This window comes from Sorghum bicolor, chromosome 1, assembly GCF_000003195.3.
Source record: "Sorghum bicolor cultivar BTx623 chromosome 1, Sorghum_bicolor_NCBIv3, whole genome shotgun sequence".
In the NCBI taxonomy this organism is placed as follows: domain Eukaryota; kingdom Viridiplantae; phylum Streptophyta; class Magnoliopsida; order Poales; family Poaceae; genus Sorghum; species Sorghum bicolor.
In genome coordinates, this window is record NC_012870.2 from 6,670,604 (window position 1) to 6,694,869 (window position 24,266).

General features: G+C 41.0%; 2 protein-coding genes across 2 annotated transcripts; one reads left to right on the forward strand and one right to left on the reverse strand.

Annotated features, from left to right (window-relative positions):
- Positions 1,273-2,664, reverse strand: LOC8085924 (cytochrome b5). Its single transcript, XM_002466392.2, has 3 exons — positions 2,338-2,664; positions 1,846-1,912; positions 1,273-1,743 (listed from the first exon to the last, which is right to left on the reverse strand). The coding sequence occupies exons 1-3, from the start codon at positions 2,422-2,424 to the stop codon at positions 1,496-1,498; spliced, it is 402 nt and encodes a 133-aa protein (XP_002466437.1). The 5' UTR covers positions 2,425-2,664; the 3' UTR covers positions 1,273-1,495.
- On the forward strand, positions 8,869-15,697 carry LOC8086229 (MADS-box transcription factor 34). Its single transcript, XM_021456111.1, has 8 exons — positions 8,869-9,541; positions 12,098-12,179; positions 13,891-13,952; positions 14,056-14,155; positions 14,607-14,648; positions 14,739-14,780; positions 15,024-15,160; positions 15,295-15,697. Exons 1-8 carry the CDS (start codon positions 9,357-9,359, stop codon positions 15,368-15,370), a joined length of 726 nt encoding a protein of 241 aa, XP_021311786.1. The 5' UTR covers positions 8,869-9,356; the 3' UTR covers positions 15,371-15,697.

Genomic DNA, 24,266 nt, shown 5'->3' on the forward strand with positions numbered 1-24,266 from the left:
GAACAAGAATGAGTGCAGCACTCGTTTATGTGCAACTGGAAACCACAAACTGCAATTTGTATGTAATAATCGGGTTACAGAGAAACAAACGTTGCCTTGCAGAATCAATTAAGATTATAATCTGTCATTAACCTTGGAATAAGAATAATTCCGTTGCCTTGCAGAATCAATTAAGATTATAATCTCTAGTTCGCTGGCTAGAGAACTCTAGGAGCCTAATTGGTTGCGTGTTCTCACATAATAAAAGCTTCCGGGGCCTCTGAGAACGGCAAAGGGATGTTTTCCTGGTTGTTGTGGGCTACTGCATCGTTGGAAAATGTCCTGATGGGTATATCCTTTAATGAAACTAGATCACAGATGTAAACTTCAATGAAACTATACCACAGATTTTTACATTTGATACTAAAGCTGTAGTCTGGAGGTAAGTACAGAACGGCAGATTCAATAATTGATCAAACAGAGCAACTAGCTCCATTTAAACTAAAAACAGAACCATAACAACGAATACTATATTACTGCAACTACATCATAAGAACAACAAACGAATTCATGGAAACAACTTACCTTAGATTGGATGCAGGAACAAATTCTTCCTAACCATCTACCATGAAGAAAAACACCCAGCCCTTCATGGTGCTGCTGCTCTGAAGCCTCGGAGCTCAGAACTGGGCATATGCCACCCATGGCCTGGTATATATATCCATAAGAAACCATATATGAAGTGCAGTCTAAGGATGGGCTGATGGTTCGCCAGTAGCTTTTGGTTTGTTGGCTGGTTAGTTCAGAGCAAACCCCAGCTTGAAGCTCATTACCCTCAGTCCTCACCTTCCACATGTTGGCTTTTGCTACTCCTTTAAGCAATGCCATCCAACCCTTCCAGGTTACTCAAGATACATGATACTTCAACAGATCTTAATAGGCAATGGTGAAACACTTGCAATGGAAGATCAGAATAATCAAAAGAGGGACTAGCTAAAGTTACATGTAACCTTCTGAAGTCTACTGCCCAACCATCTGCACCTTATTCGAGATTTAGACAGTTTATTAAAGCAATAAAGTGAAAGAAACAATCTGTAGATGTGATGACTGTTGATATTTAACAGGCAGTAGATACAGCTTCCAATAAATAAATAAATCTCCAGCAATTTGGTTTCACACCTTTTGATGAATAATGTAAAAAACAACAAATAACACGAATTCAGTTGAATTTTAAAAGTGAAAGGTTGAATGCCAATCCATGACATTCAAAAGCATCAAAGGTGGCATGGGACATATTTGAACCAGCAAGCATGACTGTTGGTCCCAAGAGTAATAAATCCATCAATTGATTGTCATGTCGACAAAATAGTGCCATCAATCAGGCAAATGTTTGAAGTGTCTAAGAATCAAACATCATAGTGTATTTGGTTCTGGATAGGAGTACATATATCCGTCCATGCACCATGGGTTGATCCCTCTAAAAAGGATCATCTGCCCAAGCTCGACACATCAACTTTCACTTCCTTCGCGCATACAATATGGCAACAACAGCTGAGATCCCAATTACAGCTGCTGGGATTGCCCAGTACTGCACCACGTTGTCCATGAGCTTGCTGGCAAATCCCGTGTCCTGCTCCTTCCTGAAAACCTCCATCTCAGGAATCTCAGGAGTTGGGTCCAACTCCCCAATGAAGTAGTCCTGCATTAGCTCCTTGGCACTCTTGCTGTGCCCTGCATCGTCAAATTCTTCTGTAGCATCCTTACCTTAAGACAGAATGACACTGAGTCATACAAACCATAAAGAAACTAATACGGTAATGCCACATGGATAATAAGAGTATGAAAAATGAATCAGGGCAGCCATACCAGTTGCTTCGAGCAGAACATCGGCACCCCCAGGATGGTCTTCCAAATACTTGGTCACGTCATAAATCTGCATTGCATTGACCAGCAGACAATGAGTTCATGTAGCGATAAGATCAGTCCAGCATATCTCAATTCTAAATGACCTGAAGCTTCAATTGATGCAACTGTGCTGGCAATTAGTGAGGAACCGGAGGAAATTCTGAGACAGCACAATCAATCTACTAGCGAGTTTACCACGCCCTCCCAATCTCCCAGACCTCACAACCAGAGTGCCGCTAGTATTGACAGAGAGTACGTGCAGAACAAGCCGCACACGATAGCAAAGGCCTCCCAGGCATTCCATCGAACACGGTGCGAGAGAAATCGCAACGGAACTCGAACAGTATGCCCTCACTCTCCCCTCCCACGCGTTTACATCTCTACCTACCACTTGCATACCTACATACCTATCTACAGAAAGGGGCGGATGAGGAGGCTATACAGCGGCGCTACCTTGCCGTCGACGACGACCCAGCAGTCGTCGGGCGTGTTGTGGAGGGCGGCCTCCTCCATGCTGTACAACTTCGTCAGCGTCGGCATCTCCGTCCCGCCCCTCGCGGCTTCCCTCTGTATCAATCGAATCGCCGACGGCAAGGGCTTCGAGTAGATTATATGAGGGGGCAACGGCCGCCGCGGCTTGCCGGGGAAGAAGAGAACGGTAGCAGGCTTCACGGCTCGGGACTTGGGATCCTCGCCTGTGCTGCTGCTATCTTGCAGCGGAAGAAGAACAAGTTGGAGGCGCGGGGTGGGGGGCTACAGCCTACAGTACAGGGTACTTGCCGTCTGCTTTGGTCGTCGGTCATCTTAGGGTTATTTTTGCCCTCACGGCCCATGGGCTGATCAGAAATCGTCTGTATTCTGTGTTGAAGCCCAATCCATCTAGCTAGCACTGATCAGTAAATAGACAAGGATTGTCATGACTACAAATTTATCCCTCACAGTCACATGTGAGTACACGCTACGTTTCTTGGGAACTTGTTCATTTAGGTGATAAATCATGACAGAAAGTAATATTGACTAATTTATTATAAAATAAAATTAAAATATTACTAAATAACAGACAGATTCAGTTCAGTTGATAAGCCCAAACGAGCAGGCTGCCTATGGGTCTTTCACACACATACTCTTTCGTCTGTCTTTGCGTATTTTTTGTGGTCGTGAATATACGCGCGCGTAAACGTGCCAATCTGAAGTGGAAGGATGTGGAAAGAATAAAGAGTAAGATAGAATTCCTAATATAAATATACCAAATAGAAATATAAAGTAGTTGAGGTGATCCAAAAATAGTTTGAGATCTACGATGCAAAATTGTTTTCTATATTTTAGGAGTGAGGTTTTAAAAATTGTTGAAATAAGAAAATAAATACTCCCTCTCCTGTAATTCGGTACGTTTTATAAAATTTAAGAGAACTTAAGGGAACATTCAAATGACACATGTAACCATAGATTATTCTAATTATATAGTTTCTACTTAAATCATGACTTCCTTTTTAACAAATATTGCCAAATCAAAACAGTCATTATATAGAATGTATTGTATTTTAATATAAATTTAAAAAGTCACAATGCACTCTATTTCATAACGGAGGAAGTATACTCCTAACATTTTTTTAGCCACTTCTAAACATTCGAGATGCTCTTAATCATTCAAACTATTGCTTACCCCTAAAATTATACTCCCTCTGTTTAAACTATAAGACGTTTTGAATTTTTCTAGATATATTGATTTTAACATAAGTGCATCATAAAAAGCTATGTATCTAAAAACATCAAAACATCATATACTTTATAATGGAATAAATTTGTAGGCAATAATCTGCATAACCGTATACTCACAAAAAGAAAAAAAAAGATCTTTCGAAAAAAACGTAAAGAAAAAAAAAACATAGCGGAAACTGCCAGCCAATGCCAAAGGCACTGTCGCGTGCAGTGCTATGAAAGGTCTTATTAGCGCGGGTAAATATCATTTTATCTATGCCGGCTCAAGTTGCAAAATAACTTTTTTTTTCAACCTAATTGTGAAAACGTTGCGACTTTTGAAAACAGACCGAAATTTCAAACTGTAAATACAAATACAAGAAAGTATAATGATCCATGAGAGCAAGTATTATAGCAGGCTGTAAGCCAGCTAAATGCTGAGGTGGAGGAGAAAGAAGATGAGAGAGAGTAAAAGCGGGCTACAAGCTTACAGCCGGCTCAGACACAAAAACCAAGAAAATCTGTGACACAGACAAGTGGACCATGTATTAATAGTGATGAGCTAACTATTATATGAGTGAGCTGCAAGAAGACTGTAAAGAAATCTTATAGACAGCAGCTGGCTGTGATTCACGGAGGTTGTATCGGCCATTCTGATTCGGCGTTATAGTTATCGCAGTCAGCACTCAGCACGTATGAGCTACGAATAAAACTTTTTTTCCCGGCCGGTGGGTCTCAGTGTGCCCTTGCCAAGTGCCAAGTGGGACTGGGACACTGGGGCGTGTCCAGTGGCCACTAGCCACTGGCGCGCAGCGCCCTCGTCGGAGCCAATTCCGATGCATCCTCCTGCCACGACGCCACGTTTCGATCTCGCGGTGGCGCCGAGCACGGTGCGGCCACCGAAGGCACAGGGGCCGGCTCGGGAGGGAACGGGAAGCACACGGCAAGGACGCCCGGCGCGCGCCGCGAGCGAGCGAGGCAGGCGGCAGGCCACTCGCTGTCGCGCGCGCCCTGCAGTGGCCAGTGGCCCAGCCGGGGACGCCGCGGACGGAGGCGGACGACGGACCGATGGAGATGAAAAGCATGGCGCTGCAGCGATGGACGTCCGATTGATGGATGGATGGACACGCGTACGGGCGGACGCCGACGCGGCCGTGCTCTGTGCCTCTGTCTCATCGAGCTACGGCCGAAATTGGGCACGCGAGGCCGGCCGCCGCTCCCGCGCACACCCGCTCCAATCTCCATCCCTACCGGGACCGGCGAAACGCAAACTTGAAATCATCATGCAGGCCGGCCGTCGCCTTTTTTTTTTTCTGGTCTCGTCTACTCTACGGGCACAAATATGGCTTCTCTTGATCTTTTCTTTGCTCCTGATGACTTTTCTCGCTTTCTGCAGGCTCTAGCGGTCTAGCCTCTAGTGCCGTGGCCTATACGTACAATTTGTCCAGTGTCATTACTAGACTAGACGTACAAGCAAGTACGAACTCTCACGTTCACTTCAAATCTTCAACTGCCTCATTACGCGGATCCATCCGCTGATCCTGATCGCTTCAAATCTTCGACGACGACGTAGCGCTAGCGCCCACTTGCACGGCTGCACGTCGTAGACAGCCGGAATAGCAAAGCACTATAGGCTCAAAAAATGAGGCGTAAATACCGTACTTTATGTGGAGATTTAAAATGTTCCAGAAGGGGCACTATATGTGAATGCACTGAATTTAACCAGGTATAGTGCTATTTAGGTTTCCAAAGAACTCATACTAGGGTCTTGTTTAGTTCCGAAAAGTGAAAAGTTTTCGATACTGTAGCATTTTCGTTTGTTTGTGACAAATATTATCCAATCATGGACTAACTAGGATCAAAAGATTCGTCTCGTAATTTACAGCTAAACTGTGTAATTAGTTTTTGTTTTCGTCTATATTTAATGTTTCATGCATGTGCCACAAGATTCGATGTGACGGAGAATCTTGAAAGCTTTTTGGTTTTCAGGGTGAACTACACAAGCCCTAGAACTGAAGAAGCACACCATTGGCTTCACATATACTGTACTCCTTTTAGAGGGATCAGGGATATCGCCTACTGTAGAGCACTGTCACCCAAACCAACAATATATTCTTGCATGTCGACGACGTGACAGTGCAATAAGTACTAGTATCTCATATTGCATGCCACAAAGAAAAAGTGTATGTTTATGCTAAATGGATAGGTTGCACAAAAGGAAAAAGAAGGCATAAAAGGTACACAGAGATAAAGGGACATATCGTGAGAGATCGATCGATTTATGCCCACATCTATATGTGGCAACTTTGCTCTAAATATAGCTCAAATGCATGTGCAAATCCTATATTCCTTTTTTTCAAACATACAGCCAACAGTTCTTGGAATGGATTAATAACTCTATGAAGCCGAACATGCAAATCCTATCTATTTTGCTTTGGTGGTATAGGAAACTTGGAAGGAGCGGAATGCCTAATGCTTCCGAGGTGCAGCATCATCCACGGAACACCTGCTTGTGACCATCAAGCGGCAATTGGATGTCACATCCCAGCTCATGGTTTAATAGGATACATACAAACAAGTTATAATTTTTTTCTGGAAGAGTCTATCTCTAAAAAACTTTGAGGTTAAATATGCTTAGCCTAGAGAAATTTCACGATGGGTGGCCGACTGAGAAGTTTTTTCCGAATACGCACGAGTAAAGACAAAGTGCGTAAAAAAAGACTAATGTTAGTATGTGAGGACAGTCTATGTTCTAAAAAACCGCCAAATATAAACGGGCCGGCCTCAAAAAAGGCGATGCGTTACAGTGGATTTGCAAATTGAAACAGGCGTGACATTCCTTAGATGTTTGACTACTGAGTAGCGAAGTAGTCTGTAAGGGCACTCACAATGCAAGACTCTATCAGAGTCCAAGACACTTAATTACATATTATTTATGGTATTTTGCTGATGTTGCAGCATATTTATTGAAGAAAGAGGTAGAAAAAATAAGACTCCAAGTCTTATTTAGACTCCAAGTCCACATTGTTCGAGGTAATAAATAACTTTAGACTCTATGATAGAGTCTGCACTGTGAGTGCCCTAACTTTGTTTTCTTTGGCGGTCTATTTATTATTGTTTTCTTTTCTTTCACCACCTAAGAGCATCTTCAACAGTTGGCCATTTGGGTTATGCATTCTAGGAATTTGCCAAAAACCTTAAAAATTGGTCTCCAACAGTTGGCCATTTGACTTATGCATTTTGCCAAACTTGGCATTTGATGGACCAAACTAGGCATTTTTGCATAGGCTCTTTCGCTTGGCAAATTTAGAATCCCGGGAATCCCGGACTACCTGGAGCACGCGCGTTGGGAAGTTTGGCTCGAGTACGTTTCCTTTTCCTTGCGCGACTCGTTCCTTCTCTCGTCCGACCGTCTTCTTTTCTTCCTCCCTCGCGCCGCCTCCACCCGCGGTCTTCTTTTCAGATTGATCGCCGCCTCATCTCCTTTTCCCAACGCCGCCTCCGCTCCTTCATCTACTCAGATGAGCTCGTGAAGATCCATCGCCTCTTCCCTGTCTTGCAGCGACACGAGGGATGCCGCGATGGATGCGCACAAATAGGATCAGAATTCCGGACAACTCTTGGTGGGTCCACAATTTTAGAAAATGGCAAGTCAAAAATGCCCAACTGTTGGAGATCACCTTTTTTTTTTCCCTTTGCCAAATGGTTTTGAGACTTGGCATTCTCCAAAAAATGGCAAAGGAAAAATAGCCAACTGTTGGAGATGCTCTAAGGAGGGTGGTTTATGCCCCACGTTGTAATCACAACCTTCTATATTAATTACATAGATGCGCGAATCTCTTGCATATTCGAGGAAAAAAAAACAATCAACAATGTGCCGTAATTTGACTCGTAGTTCCTCAGCCTATTATCAGGCGGTGGGGCGCAGTGTATATAACCAAAGCCACAGCAATGTCAGGCAACGGCCCCAGCTGTTATCATTGACGATTCTACTGGGCTGGCCGGCTGGCTCTGGCTGTGGCTAGTTGGCGCCTGGGCCATCAGGCGTGTCCTACTCCTGTAGCTGTAGACGAGTTGCATACGCTCACTGTGCGTAGGCAGGCGCCCTCTCCGCTCCCGCCACCCTGACACGGTCACACGGCGAGAGGCCGGCCGGGACCCGGCAGGGACGCCAAGGACGTCGGTCACGTGAGAAGGGACGACGACCCGTCGTCGGAGCCGACGGGCCGATAGATGACACGATGACCCCGCGACGCGACGTGCACTGTGCGCATGCAGATGCACTGGCTCGCTCTCGTATCGTATGCTACAGTGCAGTTCTCCACTTCCGCCAGCCGCGTCCAATCCCGCCTACACGTACGGTACGGCGCGCGCGCGCGCGTCAGGTCGACCGGCCGGAGCGACGAAACCGAGGCGGGAGAGGAACACCGCGCGCTGCCTCGCCCGTGCCGACCGCCCGGTCGGGTCGGTGGGTGACGGTGGTGGCGGGAGTACTCCTACCTCCACCGCCACCGGTAAACAGAGCTTGCACTACTAGCGACGGTTTGGTTTCCGGCGGCCGTTCCTTCCTGCGACTGTGCGCAGCGTGTGTGATGTGATGGCGTGGCGCCGATCTGAAGCCGCGCCGTGCCGGCCGGGCGCTAGAGGGCGCACCCACGCGTTGCGTGAGCAGCTCTCTCTGCTGCTGCTGGCCGGGCGGGGTGTGGGCGGCTTTCAGGCATCTCGCGCGGCACCACCGCGGGCTCGACACGTCCTGATTCGGGCCCTGTGCGCGGCAGCGACCCGGATCTCCGCCTCGGATTCGCCGCCCGGCCCGCCTTGGTCCACCCGACCCTTCCCCGTCTCTCGCCGCGCTCTCACACGGCCGACCACACCGTCTCGCCACCGACCGGCTTTTTGGTGCTCGCCAGCAGCGCGGAACCGCCGCGTCCATCCGATCCGGGCCCCCTCTCCGGCCGTGAGGCGCGGCCAGGGCAAGGCAAACGCATACGTACGCTTCGAGAGCCTACGACACGAGTCAGTGATCGACGACGACGGTAGCTAGCAGCTGTGTTGTGTATTGGAGGGAGTATATATGAGTATAGTAGTACAGTACTTGTACAACAGATCTCTACCGGTCCACCTCCACGCTAGTAAATGTGGTATCTGTCGTCTGTCAAGCAAACCTATCAGCGCCCGGCCGCCGGTCGAAACCTAGGAGTAGCTAGCTAGGACTAGGGAGCCTAGTGACCAGTGGGCGCCGGTAGAGCCTACCTAGCTAGGGTGAGCAACTGAGGACGACGCGCAAGGCGAGATCCAATCTGCACCCCACGAAAGAAAAGATTCTTCCCCGCCGGCCTCGCTCTCCCATCCGTCTCGCTCGTTCCTCTCCCAGCCAGAGCAAGCTAGCAGGCATATAGCCCACCACCACATGCCGCAGGGGTCCCTCCCCCGCGTCGAGCTAATTGAGTGGGAGCTAGAAAAACCCAGAGGACGGACGAGCAGCGAGCGACTCGGCAGCGAGCGCCGCGCGAGCTCCGTCCTGTGTGCGGCGTGTGTGTGTGTGTGTGTGTCTGCGCTAGAGGGTGAACGGGATGGATCACCTTCGTCAATAATTGCAGTACGAACACGCAAATCCCTAGCTTATTAAGAGCTCTCGCTGTCGTTAGCTACTGCCTACTGCTGGTAGCGAGAGAAATCAGCACAAGGGTTTGCTGAGGAGGAATCGTCGATTTGGAGAGGAAAGCAGCCTGCTGCGTGGGCGTGACTGATCGATCGAGAGAGATCAGACCACCATGGGCCGCGGGAAGGTGGTGCTGCAGCGGATCGAGAACAAGATCAGCCGGCAGGTGACCTTCGCCAAGCGCCGGAACGGCCTGCTCAAGAAGGCCTACGAGCTCTCCATCCTCTGCGACGCCGAGGTCGCGCTCGTCCTCTTCTCCCACGCCGGCCGCCTCTACCAGTTCTCATCCTCCTCCAAGTAATCAAACCAAACCCATATATATATATATTCGTCGCTTCAATTCCCCTCTCCTCTTTGTTACCTAATTATATTCTCCATACGTAATTCGATCTGGATTTTGTTCTGTCCGTCCTCACGCGTCCTTACATGAACTCATGAGAGGTGGCGCTCTTTAGTTTGCTGGTTTGCTTTTCTTTCTCTGTTCTATTGGGCAACTGGTACAGTGGTACAGTACTCCTCTCTTTCAGAAGGTTTGCGTAGAAAGTCTACAAATGGATGGGGGGCCGGGGAAAAGCGAGCAGGAGGTCGACACATGTACGCGTGTACACCGTGTATGCATATCTGTCTGTGTGTGTGTCACTCAAGGGGAAAATAAAATAAAAAGGGTTTCATTTGATGTGCACCTCATCAGTGTACCTGGCCCTGCAAATGTATCAGTTCATGTTTGTGCACATATGCATACGCATAGCCTGATTCAACGCAGCTGTACGTTTTAGCACGCAGTTCGACTAGAATGTGAATATGGGTCTGTTGGTCCTTTTGTGAACTGTGCCTTCCTGGAGGCATGTTAGTGGATGGTCTTAGCATATGCATGCACTTTTGTGAGTTTTAATTCGGCAATTACTTCCTCTTTATATAACACTCCTCGGCATATACTTCTCTGCACAGTTAAGTTTGATATTTGGTTATAATAACATGATATCTAGATAATGGGCAAACATATATAGAACATTTTTTGAACTTAACATGAATTGGTTTTTAACATATGCATGCACTTTTCCCAATAGATTGCTTATTGCAAGCATCTTTCTTTTTATTATAATCAGAAATGAATATTATTTCTTTTAGTTGTGATGCATTTTGTAATTTCTAGTACTAATCTCTCTTCTCGCATTATATGTGATAGTACCAAGTATTATCGCATTGTTCCAAAAAAGGTACTATTGTTGCAACAATGTAATGTACGTTGAGAAGATATCTATGTGCAATTTCTACTCTGTACAAAAACAAAGACATCTAAAGTACCAGCTAGCTGTGCATACTTTTAACCGGTCAAGATTAACGGTATATTCGGATAAGAGAATTAGTTTTGTTTCTTAATTGCTAGAATTGGTAGAATCTGTTCCAAACGCAATGTAGCCAGCATAGAACCACTTCTATGTGAATCAGGGAGAAATTAAACGTTTAAACTTTTTGAACTAGAAGAGATAATTGGAGTTGTTTTGCCTGATTTTATTTCTTCTGATCCCAATCTAGCTAGCTAGTGAACCGGCAAATGGCTCAATAATCTGATTTTGATTCAGTAAGAAATGATTTACAGAATCTGAATTCAAAATATTTCTATAAAAATCTAGAACCTACCAAACACAACCTACTCCGCTGCGCATGATTCCATAATTCATCACCTTGGACAAAGGCACATTCTCTAAACTATAGCTTTGGCTACGATTTTTTATGACATATACAAAAATGAATAACTATATATTCTATTTAATTATTTTTAGACTAATCTTAGGTCATCCTAAGTGGAGGGGTTTCATGACTCATCCATATTTTGGAAACTGTGTAGAAGAGTTTTATCTCCATAAAACTCTCTCTACTCCCATAAAACTCTTATCATCTCTCTTAATTAACACGGTGCCGCATCAGTATATTTAATGCCCATGAAAATCTAATAAAACCCCATTAAGACTGGCCTTAATATTTTGTATTTGTGTTTTCAAAATTCAAACTAAATATTTTAAAAGTTCCTGATAGTCAAAGTTGTATAAGTTTGACCTCAATCTTATCCAAAATGAAACAATTGTGGAACCACATGGAGTACTTAGTAAAGCATGAAATAAGTATGGAACTTTTGTAGAGAGTACTTAGTAAGTACTTAGTAAAAATAATTGTGGAACCACCTCGAGATCTATTTGTAGAGAGTGTTGTCTTTTAGGTCTTATTGTTGGAGAAGACTAAAAATAAGTATGGAACTTTTTACCTGTAGCGCTACCCAAAGGACAAATGAGTCTTGTATTTTGGGTGACGATTGTTGGAGATAGTCTTAGTGCTCAGATTTTCTTCTATATCTTTCTTGAAATTAATACTTGGTTTTATAAAAGTTTAAAAATAATCTCCATATATAGTACTCTAATCCATACATAGTCCAAGCTCCAAATCATATAACTTCACTGGCCTTCTCTAGTCTTATATAATCAACAGTCGTCTAGATGATCCAAAGAACTTTGACTGGATCAAGCTCTGACCTACAATGCCAAGCCATGCCTTTAACTGAGAGAAGCTAATAAATTTTACATAGAAAGTTATTAATAGACCTTTAACTAAGTGTTGCTGATGCTTAATTCAAATTTCTTTGAATCAATTCTTGGAAGATCCTAACCTCCAGAGACAAAATAATCAAATTGTTTAACGAGAAAGGCATAATGAACATGTTTAAATAATGTTTACCAGCATTGTCTAGCTGGTATGGTTTCTAGTCTCTTCATAAGTTTTTGTTTCTATATGTGCATGTATATATATTTATATATATGAATGGATCACTTATTCATTATTTTATTGCCTTAATATCAGTCTGCTTAAGACTCTAGAGCGATACCAGAGGTACATCTATGCTTCAGCTGATGCTGCAGTGCCATCTAGCGATGAGATGCAGGTGTGAGGACTATCCATTTTACTACTATTGCAACACTTATAGGTGATACTACTTTTATATCATGTGTCCCTCTCTACCTGCTTTTACTAACATTGTTCAAGTTCTGAAACTATTCATATCAGGCTAACGGTTTCTTCAAACATGATCAATTGCTACCGAGAAATAATACCTTTCATAATAAGAAAACTATAGGTTTACTATTATTCTTATTATTTATCATTCATTTCTTGTGGAAACACTTTATCACATCAACCTGTGCATTTCTATTTCAATATTTCATTTTTGAGGCAATGATTTCCATGAAAATAGATTCACACTAAGCACTATTGAAAACCCTAGCTCTCAACTTATTTAATTTGATTGTACAAGAGCAGCTGTTAGTTTGGACACTTTTTGCTCCATTCCTTAGGATGGCACCAAGTCAAATGCAGTAGAAAACTGCTATTGTTTTAATGCATAAAAGGTCTTCTTGGAGATCAACCAGTGCACTGATCTTCTATCAATTGACAGACTCATGAAAATTTCTGCCTATAGTTGCTAAATCTGAGTAGTTTCAGTTTGTTTGGATTTTGGACAGCAGGTCTAGAACAATGTCCTCACAAAAATAAGGACGAAAACCATGAGAAACATTGAAACAAATTGCAATACTTGATATAGCAATAGAAGAAAAAAAATGAGTATGTATTGTATCAGCCATCAAGTGCGATGTGCATTGGCCTAGTTCATCAGTTGTATGCTACTGTCATGGTAGCAGTACTTGATCGACTGTTCCGGCTCATCACAAACAATTTTGTGTAATGTTTCTTCATCCATGCTGTCCATGTTAACATTTTTTTTCGAAAACGCAGGAGAACTGCACTTCATTCTATTGAGAAGACTGTCCATGTTAACATTCAGTAGTTTGGCTAGTTGCAAATCCAACGAAGCATCTAACACGTGCATGGCCAATAATAACTTGGCTGGATATATCTGCATGTAGTCACGCAGGGAGAAATTTATTATTTTAATAAATTAAATAAAAATTAAAGTGCTAAACTTTATCTGTATCAGTTTTCAAAATACTTTTCCAATATAGATGGCCAATGCTGTGCAGCTATCATATATAGGCCCCGTCATATAGTAACATGCAATTGTCAGACTCATAGTGCTCGTTTTATGATCTAGTAAGATAAATTTCTACATACAGCTATTCTACTGTATGTATTTAACTAAGAACAGTATATGGTACTGGCGAAATTAATAATGTCTTACATCTTTTAATGGTGATATTACAGCAATTATAAAATATTTATGTAATCCATCTGTTAAAACACCGACCACTATTTTTTATTAAAAACATTTTATCATCAATAGTGCACAGCAAAAAAAAATATTAGGGCACCTTTGGAAATTGCAGTACAGAAATTTCACACGAATCAGTTTATTTTCACAGGAAGAAAGCAGGAAACAAGAAAAAAAAATCCTGCAATCCAAAGGGCCCCTTATATTTCTCATTTATATGTTCTCATTTTCGCTATCATATAATATAAACATAAAAGGATCATGGTAAAAAAATTTGGTCTGAAAGGATTAGTATCAATTAAAGAGAGTAGACATGTTTAAAATAATATAATATGCATGTTTTGAATATCACCTCTAGGATAGTTTAGCTGCGGACTGTATGGTTAGTTTTGGGATTTCTCCATCGAATGTCTGATATCTGAAAATGCAGAATAACTATCAAGAATATGTGAACCTGAAGGCACGAGTTGAGGTTTTACAACACTCACAAAGGTGTGATATTTCCATATAAGTTCGTTCTTGTTTTTCCTCTATATGGTTGCACTCCAATATTTGCTTTGTTTTGGTAAAGAAAATACTGGTGAACCCACTGCAGGAATCTTCTTGGTGAAGATCTGGCTCCACTTAGCCCTAGTGAACTTGACCAGCTTGAGAGTCAAGTAGACAAGACCTTGAAGCAAATAAGATCAAGAAAGGTAAACTAGCTAATTAAATGGGAAGGGATTCAGATTCAGGATGAATGATGTCAATGGTATTTTTGCGCACAACAGAATTATAGTGAACAAACTTTTATAATGCATGCCTTGCCATTTTCCTCCTACCTTATATCTAAACCAATCCATGATAGTGCGATTGGACTTGCATTCATTATTCATTCAATTAACTACTAGATGAATCTCACTTGAAAAGAAAGGATGCGGTGGATAAATGTTGATTTGTGCTACTTTCATTTTAATTTAAATTTGAAAATTCAAAAATAAAAGTTGAGGTTACACCATTTAGGAGACATTTAACAGGTATTTAAAACATAGATAGACTGTCTTAATGTAGATTTGTGCTACTTTTATTTTACCTGAAATTTGGAATGCCCCACCATGTTGCTATCCAAGTAACTCTTCTATGCATGTCTTCATTTGCATTTGGCAGACTCAAGTGTTACTTGATGAACTTTGCGACTTAAAGAGAAAGGTAATATCACCGGAGCAATGCTACTCTGACTCTCTGTTTCCATACTGAAATCCAATATATGCCTGAGCATCCGGCCCTCATCTCTTGCAGGAACAAATGCTGCAAGATGCAAACAGGGTTCTGAAAAGGAAGGTAAGTGACAGTTGAACTGGAAAACTCGTAGCACGCACGGTTGGCACTGGCAGTAGTAGCCCATATAAACAATGGTCCTTCAGCTACCTCTGCATTTGCCACCACAACTTTGAAGCTGAACGCCTGAACCGATGATGCCATGTGTATATGCAGTTCATAGCTGCAGTCTCTGCTTTGCAACATTCCAACTCTCTTTTGCATTTTTTGCTGGATCGTTTATTGTTGGGCCACTATTTGTTTCAGCTGGACGAGTTTGAGGCAGAGGCTGCTTCTCCCCCGCAGCTAGCGTGGCAAGACGGGGGCGGCATGTTGTCCCATGACCCTCCACAGCCAGAACATTTCTTCCAGGCTCTGGAGAGCAACCCATCTCTGCAACCTACGTAATCTCTCTCTCTCTCTCTCTCTCTCTCTCTCTCTCTCTCTCTCTCTCTCTCTCTCTCACACACACACACACACACATACACAAAGATGTCTCTGTGTACTGAATCCTGCACTGCTTCCGGCCGTTATGCAGATACCATACGATGGACATGAACCAGCAGCCAGTGCCATCGCCGGGCAGCTGCTACCCTCCTGATTGGATGGCTTAGCCAGTGCTTGATTCCATTGCCTTGAGAAGTGCCGTGTCCTTCAGAGATCACTACGAGTTCTGTTGCTGCTTTTCCCTGCCCCTTCGCTGCTATGCAATGCTTACCGAACTGTCCAAATGACCACATGGTCATATATAGGTTATTGTCGTCTTTATCTTCTGTTGATCACGTCCTGCTCAGCTGCTTTGGCGCCGTGCAAAATGGCTTGGCGATGCACGCTGGAATGGGCTGAATTGATTATGTTTCGGGAGTATAAATCGCTTAACAATAAGCATTGGCATGCGGCATGCCCCTCTGTTTCAAATACAAGTATACACCTTACTATTATTATTATTACTAACTAAAGACACTGCTAGTTCTCACAAAATATACTAAAAATAATTAAAAATTCTCATAAGAAATTAGAAACATCACTTGGGGATCCAACGCCTTCTCTTCATCCAAAACCTACAAGATTTTGGCTGGTCATTCAGAGGTTGATCGTACTAGGGTGGCCCTCTAATTTCAAGGGCCCTACAGTGAACTTATCGTCATGGTCCTAGAAGACCATAAATATTCATGTCTAATTATACTTGCAAAGAGCAAAACAAATCAAACGATATCGTTTCAATTTAACATGTTTAATAATGATAAATAAACAGTATTAAGGCTAAGACAATAAACTTATAGCTCTCAAACTAAGATAGTTACCTTAAATGAAGAAAAAAACCATAGCAGATCAGTAGCGGCAGGCAGGTACCATATGACGCCACGTCGAGGAACAAGCGAGGTAGTCTGATTAGACGAAAAGTTGTGAAGAGTCATGTCTTAGAAACAAATTGAACGAAAAGTTGTTAAGAATCATGTCTTAGAAACAAATTGATCAAAGACCATCTAAATACTAGGAATCTCTTAAGAAAAAGAACATGCACTTGGACTTATTCAAGAACGCACTTGGCACGTATTTTATTAAGGAGAAGATAGAGTTTACAAAACGGCGTCAAGTTGCTGTTGATGATCGGCTGCCGCTCGACACCACCACACCCCAGAGCTTGCAAAGAGGTTGTAACTTAGTCATTGTTTACTTTCACCTAAAACCCAAAATTTTCCAAGATTCTCCGTCGTATCGAATCTTTAGACGCATGCATGGAGTATTAAATATAAACAAAATTAAAAACTAATTACATAGTTTGGACGAAATTTACGAGACAAATCTTTTGAGCCTAGTTAGTCTATGATTGGACAATAATTACCACAAACAAACGAAAGTGCTACAATGTCGCAAAATTTTTCTCTTCAGGAACTAAACACAGCCTTAAAAAACAATTTGCGACAAGACTCTACGCAGGGCAATCCTACTCTGCTCCTTGTTTACGATGTCTCTTATGCCATTGCGACGCGCCTGGCTATTGAGCCCGTGGGTGTTCCACACCAACACATTGTTTGTATTCATTGGGACACTGTACGACAGTGAGCTTTCCACGCTCAGTGGGATGCTGACGTCGCGACGCGACTCCATCTCTTGGGTGTGTTTGTGAGGGTGGCTCAGCTGGGTTCTGCGCTCCCCGGCTGCAAGTGCGTGTGTTTGCGCACTTGGCCTAGCACGTAGCCCGGCCACCTGCAGCCAAAACAGGGTGTTGTTTTGGAGCCAGACTCCTCGCGGCGCACAGTAGGGGCAAGTGGAGGGCAAGATAGTTGTATTTGGTGGTTTGATCCGGCCCAAACATGATTCACAAACACAATCTACTCTGAACCAGATCGTTTGCATGCTGAAAGACAAACATAGCCTGTTGCAGCATTTGGGGCTAGTCTAGCGTGGCCTGGGCCTAGCGAGCAAGCCAGGCTGACCACGACCACCCTCACAACGCCCCCTTGGACTCCGTGAATAGCTCACGCATGGCGGGCAGGCGGCAAGCTTTGCGGAGGCCTTGTTTAGTTACAAAATTTTTTGCAAAAATGAACATTGTAGCGCTTTCGTTTGTAATTGACAAATATTGTTCAATCATAAATTAACTAGCCTCAAAAAATTCGTCTCGCAAATTACAGGTATAACTAGTTATTATTTTTATCTATATTTAATACTCTATGCATACACCGCAAGATTAGAATGTGATGAAGAATTTGAAATTTTTTGTACAATTTTTTAGACTAGGAGAGAGACTTGGCAAAGGTCTCCTAGAACTTTTTGGCAATGGCGGCATGTGATGTGACTTGGTCAAACCCCAGAACTCGAGGCTTCCACTTGTTCATTGCCTGCTTGTCAGGATTGGGGTCGCGGCCTGCAGTTTTGGCCACCAAGCAGTTTTTTTTTTTTGTCTCCAGCATTGCTTATCTACACCATTGAATATACATCGAGATATGTAAAACAGTGGGGGAAAATATAAAAACAGTTGAGGTGCAGTAGCACGAATCTTAAAGAATATTTGGATGATCCAGATAAGCAATGCCGAGCATGTATATGCTGCATTGTATTACTGCGCAAATCCACTTGGACTCCATATAACTATGTGCCAGGGGCGGTTCTAGAGTAGTAGCATGGGGGACAGCTGTCCCCCCAAATCTTTTTAAAAAACATTTAATATGTATACTCTTTAATAATATATACATGTATAATACATTGTTATACATAATTGCTAGTCTACTCAGCTTATATAACAACCTTAACACTCTATATTCACAACTATTTTATCACCGTTTAGTGATCTAATTATGGTATGTTCATATCGATGAACTATATCGTTTTCGTTCGTACCCCCACGATTAAAATCCTAGATCCGCCACTGCTATGTGCTTTGCAACCTGATAGTAGAAGAATCCCCACAACATCTTTTTCTAGACTGTCACTTTGCAAGAATATGCTGAGATATCATCAACCTTGAGGTTTCAGTGGACTGCAATTTCCCATAAGCCACATCTTTGCTCAAAGACTAGTTACAATAGTTCTTTATGGAGGCAATAATCCTCATATGTTGGACAATCTAAACGACCTCATTTTCAAAGGAATAAGATTCAATTTGCAGGATTGTCGAAGATTCCTCTTCAAGAAATTGACACTTCTCTCCTACATAGTGAAGTCAAGGCTCTCTGAACCACTTCTGTCATGGATATAAACTCTGGGATAGTCAGCTGTCTTTTTCTTATCTTTTTTTTGTTTCTTAAGTTTTCCTCTAGCTTTAGCGTTTTGTAATCTCTTTAGACTTTTGGACTGCTTTTTCTATTTCGGTTTAATTTTTTTTTCATGAGCCATTCACTCGTATTTCATTAAAAAGAAATTTCACAACAACAAACGGAGGCTACGTGATGGCGAGCGACTAGCAAGACGCTACCAAACACAACATAGCTAAAGCAAAGCAAAAACAGTTTAACTACATAGCAACCGAGTTGCGCGCCGATAAGCAGCAGAATACATGAAGCGATTTGAAACACGGGCCCAAGGCCCCTCTAGATTCCTCAAAAAATATTATCTTTGCATAGTAAAAGTCTTTAAATAGCAGGTTTGTGAGAGAAAAATACTGTTGAATAGGTGAAAGTATTGTTCGTTGATTTGTTATGAGAGAAAAATATTATCTTTGCATACTAAAATATCTTGGCTGAAAGATCATGGCTGAAAGTATTATTCGTTGATTTGTTGTGAGAAAAAACACTGTTACATGGCTGACAGATTTGACAGATAAACTTAAACGAATATAGTGTTAGATGGTTGAATTCTAGAATCTCATTTTTAAATTCAAACGTTTGGATCTCATTCTCATTCTCGGAGATTCAAACAAGTTCTTATTCGAGCGATAGTGCAAAGTTGGTTTGTTGTACCCCGGCAAAGAAAAAAAAAAGAAAAAGGTCTATCGCTCTATCTAGATGCACATTCAGGTATTGTTGTGCCTTCTTTTTATCCAAAATTCTTGTGGAAAAAAGGCAGAGCCATGAAAAGCTTCCTAGAATATCTAAAGTTTCATATCCAAAGCATGTTATAAATAGAATCTGTTGTAGCCAGTCTTACGTATAGTGATTGAAATGGTCAGACTTGCAATGAAGACGTATGACGGCCCTAAATAAATTCAAAGAAGTATAAGGTGCAGCAAAATTTTGCATCATTGTTTATGTTTCTAATGATTGTTTGCAATTATATATAAGCATCCATGATTGTTTAGTGGACAAACATTTCGTCAACATGTACAGTGTTTTGCCATATCCTTTTCAGGGCACATGAGCTTCGTAGTAATTTGTATAATCCTGCTGGTCGTTCTCAAACTAAACACACGATACATAAAATTTCTCTCTTTTTTTTGTTTTCGAACTAAACACAAGATAAAATGCTCTACTACCTACAATAGCGCAGAAGATGCTTTCAATTATCTCACCAGTAAACTACTTGCATTGTCTGCGATAATATGCAGCCGAAGAGGATAATATTGTTGTACCTTTTTCGCAAGGACAGTGCACGATCGTGAAAGCTGTCAGCCTGTCACTGTCGATCTTACAGCACACCAACTGCGGTTGATATCCAATGGTATCTTTTGTCAAGCTTTTCATGTGACTCGGCTTTTTAAAGAATGCAATTCTTTTTTCTCCTCTAGCTGTCTAAAGTTTCATTGAATTTATAAAAAAATATTAATATTTATAGCATCGGTATACTAAATCTTAACAAGTGTTATGATATTATTTGGTATGAATATTATTTTTATATAAAATTAGTTAAATTCAAAATGATTTGACCTAATACTATTCTGTACTTGGATTCTTTTTAGTAGTCAGCACTCAGCAGCACAGCACAGCACAGCACAAAGCGTTAGCGATAGAAAGGTAAAACTCATGGAGGATAAGTCTGATCGAAATGCATTGTTTTCTCAATATATATACTAGTACCACTGGCACAAAAAAAACTGTTGCTATCTTGACCCTGATCACGGGAAACCAGGAATATTAGGTTGCCGACACAAAAAAGAATGCGCATATATGGGATATAGCTCGGTTTCCGTAAAAGTAGGATCAAATATTACCGATCAAAAAGACAAGAGCCTTCCCCTAGCAACACAGATACTTTCTATCCTTTTGTTGATGAGTTAGCAGATGTAGTTTTTTTTTTGCCTTATTTTGTACTTCCTTCGTTCACATAATGCAATTATTGTTTTTTAAAGAGTCAAATGGTTTAGCCTTTACTAGATTTATATAAAAAATACTAACATTTATAATATAAATTAAGTATCATTACCTTGTGCATTATCTCTCTTCTTCTGCTTCAAATCGTGCGCGCAAGTTTCAATGGTTACCAATAGCGGCAAGGTGGGTCCTTCTCCTTCTCTCTCTCTCTTAGGGTTAGGGGGTTATGTGTTCTCTAATTATAAAGGAAGCTTGGGGGAGGCCTTTGGTGGCAGCGACCGAGATGAAGGTGGGATGTGGGAAGGGGTGTAGGAGTAGGAGAGGCCGCTTAGGTAGTGCAGAAGGTAGGACCATCAACTTGAGAAATTGGAGAATGATACTATGATTAGGGCTGAGGCAGGGGTGAGCGGCCTCCTCGATTATTAGAGGGCGGGCCACGATGGGGAGGAGAGAGGGAAGAGGGAAAGGGGTGTAGTGTTAATGTGGCCAACTAGAGGGGGTGAATATTTGTTTCTAAAACATAATTGTGGAAGGTAGCCAATTTAAATGTAGAATAAAACTAATAGTCTAGCCTACACTACACCCATTTCACACTAAGTTTGCTAGCATCCTAACAAGAGACTTAGCAAAAGAGCAACTAGGGTGAAAAGGTAGTTAGAGCTCACCTAAAAAAGTCTAGTTAGCAAGGTCAAGAAACCTAACCTACTAGAGCAAAAGCTAGCACAAGGGAGCTCTTACACATACTAGTGAATAAATGGTAAACAAGCTACAAACTATATTAGTAGGTAATAACACTACCGAAATATTAGTACAAGTAACAAGCTAGTGTTCGGATATGCAAACCATAATGGATAGGATGACACATAATTTTTTCGCATGGTTTGATGATTTGTCGGTCATTGCTCCTCTTGCTAGACACCAAGCTAGCAAGCTTGGAGTACCCCTCGAGGTAGGATCCAATGTGAGAACTAAACATGAGACATTCGAATGAACTAGAGACTTCAACAAGCCTCCAATTCACTAAAGATGCTCTTCGCCTTCCTCTAGCACAGACAATGCCTTCTCTAAAGACCACACAATCATCATGTGGGCTTCAATGGAGACACAATCTCCAAGCGGCGATGTGCTCTTCATCTGTAAATATTTGTGTATTTTTTGTGTCTACGTGATTTTATATATAATCTCCACTAATCTTTTATCTCAAGCAATCAAGTTTCTTCACATGTGGGCATGATCCATACCCGTTTGGATGAATATGAGACCCAAACATAGTTTTAGGACATGCATGACACACTTTATGAGTTCAGGCCTTCAGATGCTGAGATGACACACACACCCCTACAAGTTTGAGGACGGACCTTGCTTTTTTTTATCTACGCCTCGATCATGATGACTTTATCCATCTATACATGATGTGGTCCTGCTCTGAAGCATGCATGCATAATTCTAAATTTTCACATAGCTGAGATTTTGTGATTCCCATAAAAAATTTGAATAAATTAGGTCCTTTTTCTGGTATAATAAAAAAGTCAAAGCGACTTATAATTTAGAACAAATGGAGTACTTGTTTATGGTCATATAGGTATTTAGAATTTCTTTATTTATATTTCTACAGCTTTATTGCTCGTAGTTTGCACTTAATATTTATTTAAACCAAGTAAGATCCAAATAACTCTAAATATAGCACTAATAGATACTCCCTACGTCCCAAAAAAGTGACGTTTTTTACTTTCAGACATCATATTTGACCATTCGTCTTATTCAAAAATTTTATGTAAATTATAAAATAAAAATCATAGTAAAGTATCTCTAATGATAGAATAAGTCTTAAAAAAATATATAATATTTATGTAAAAATTTTGAATAAGACAGATGGTCAAATAAGATATCTAAAATTCTAAAACGACACTTTTTTGGGATGGAGAGAGTAGGTGTCAATTTCAACAGAAAACAAGATCTGATCTAGTTTCATACTTTAAAGATGTACTAGCAAATATGCCCGTGTGTTGCAACGAGATAAAAACATCAAATGAATGTTACATATCTATTTATATCTATTTATCTTTTTTTATAAAATTTAAAGTCTATAATTTATTTTATTGATAACCATGACATCTATGGTATTAGATAATTAATATTTACAATAATATATACCTCGAAGACATATTTATTTAATAATAAAAATAGAAATTAGTCAAACCTTATCTTACTCTAATATTATCTCTTAATATCAGTTAATAAATGTATATAGATTATGAACACATGAGCTTATGAAGCGTTCATATGACATAACAACACATCGTGTAAAGGTAGTGGAAGCATCCTCATGCATTAGGTAAATTAGTAAATCAATGAGATATGCAGGAATGATGCTAAAACTTTTACCATAAATCAAACATCACATTAAATAGGCTACCATAAAATTTTTCATAATAATTAGAGCAGATAACTACAATTTCAATTTTACACTAAAAAGCATACACAAGCATCTTCAGCAAAAGAATGTACTAAAATTTATGATATTTTTTTGTTTACTACATTGATCTACATATGTGGAGCTGAACTAAATTTGTTTTGTAATTTTTAGATTTTTCTATAAATTACTACGCATTTATCAATTTTCAAACGATCAATTTTACACTAAAAAACATAAACATCTTCAGCAAAAAATATACTAAAATTTGTGATATTTTTTTGTTTACTGTATAGATCTACATATGTGGAGCTGAACAAAATTTGTTTTATATTTTTTAGATTTTTCTTTGAATTACTACGCATTTATCAATTTCAATCGATTTAAAGAATAAAAGAAAAATAAACTAATGGGACAAATATTTTGTACCTAGGCCCCTATATTTTTTTTATTTAATGTGTACAAAAGATTTTGTATTAGGCATCCTAGAAAATGTTTTATTTTGTTTTTCTTTTCCGACAGAGGCGGATGGAGTGGATGCACTTAAGTCCCTATACTTTTCTTATTTGATGTGTAACTCTATACTTCTCTTATTTTGTTTACACAAGATTTTGTATTGGGAACCTTAAAAATTTTTTTAATTTATTTTCCTTTTCCATTTTGTATTAGGCATCCTAGAAAATGTTTTATTTTGTCATCCGATTTCATAATTACGTTCAAGGTTGAAAGTCAAACTGCCATGCAAGTTTGCGGGTAAAAAAAATAAACTTCACCACAATAAAAAAAACTTTATACTATATATCAGCAATGAAGTACGTATATGCTACTTCTGTCTACCCACCTGACATACGTAACACTCTAAGAGAAAGATAGAGTACCCTCAACAACTTAATACGTGCTTATATATGTGCGAGATTAGGTTTCTGTATAATTAAGGGATAGAATGATCGATAATACACTGAACTGGTTCTCTTTTTACTTTTTGTTCAGACTCCGCCCGCCACTGATCAATATTGTGATTTGTGAGGACTGAGGAGCTAGTCTTCGTTGCCGAATGGACTCCACCATGAAAGATAATGTCATAATGATATCCGGCCCCTCACGTCGTTAGTCGTTACAGCCATATATGGTCATATAGGCAAAGTGGCCACTATTTATTAGACAATTGATTATTGCACTGGGTGGCCATCATGCAGAAAATTAAGCCTCTACTAACAGACTGTGACAATACTACTAACAGATTGTGTTGTGACTTGTGACACGTCGCCGAAGATTAGTGTGTGGTGCCGCCGAGCCGTGAGCCCATGATAGTTACGTTTGCACGGAACGGAAGTCCGCTATTGGCCAGTCGGCGCATGAGACAGGGGTGGTGGAATATATAAGCAGCAACTGTGTGTGCAACTGATA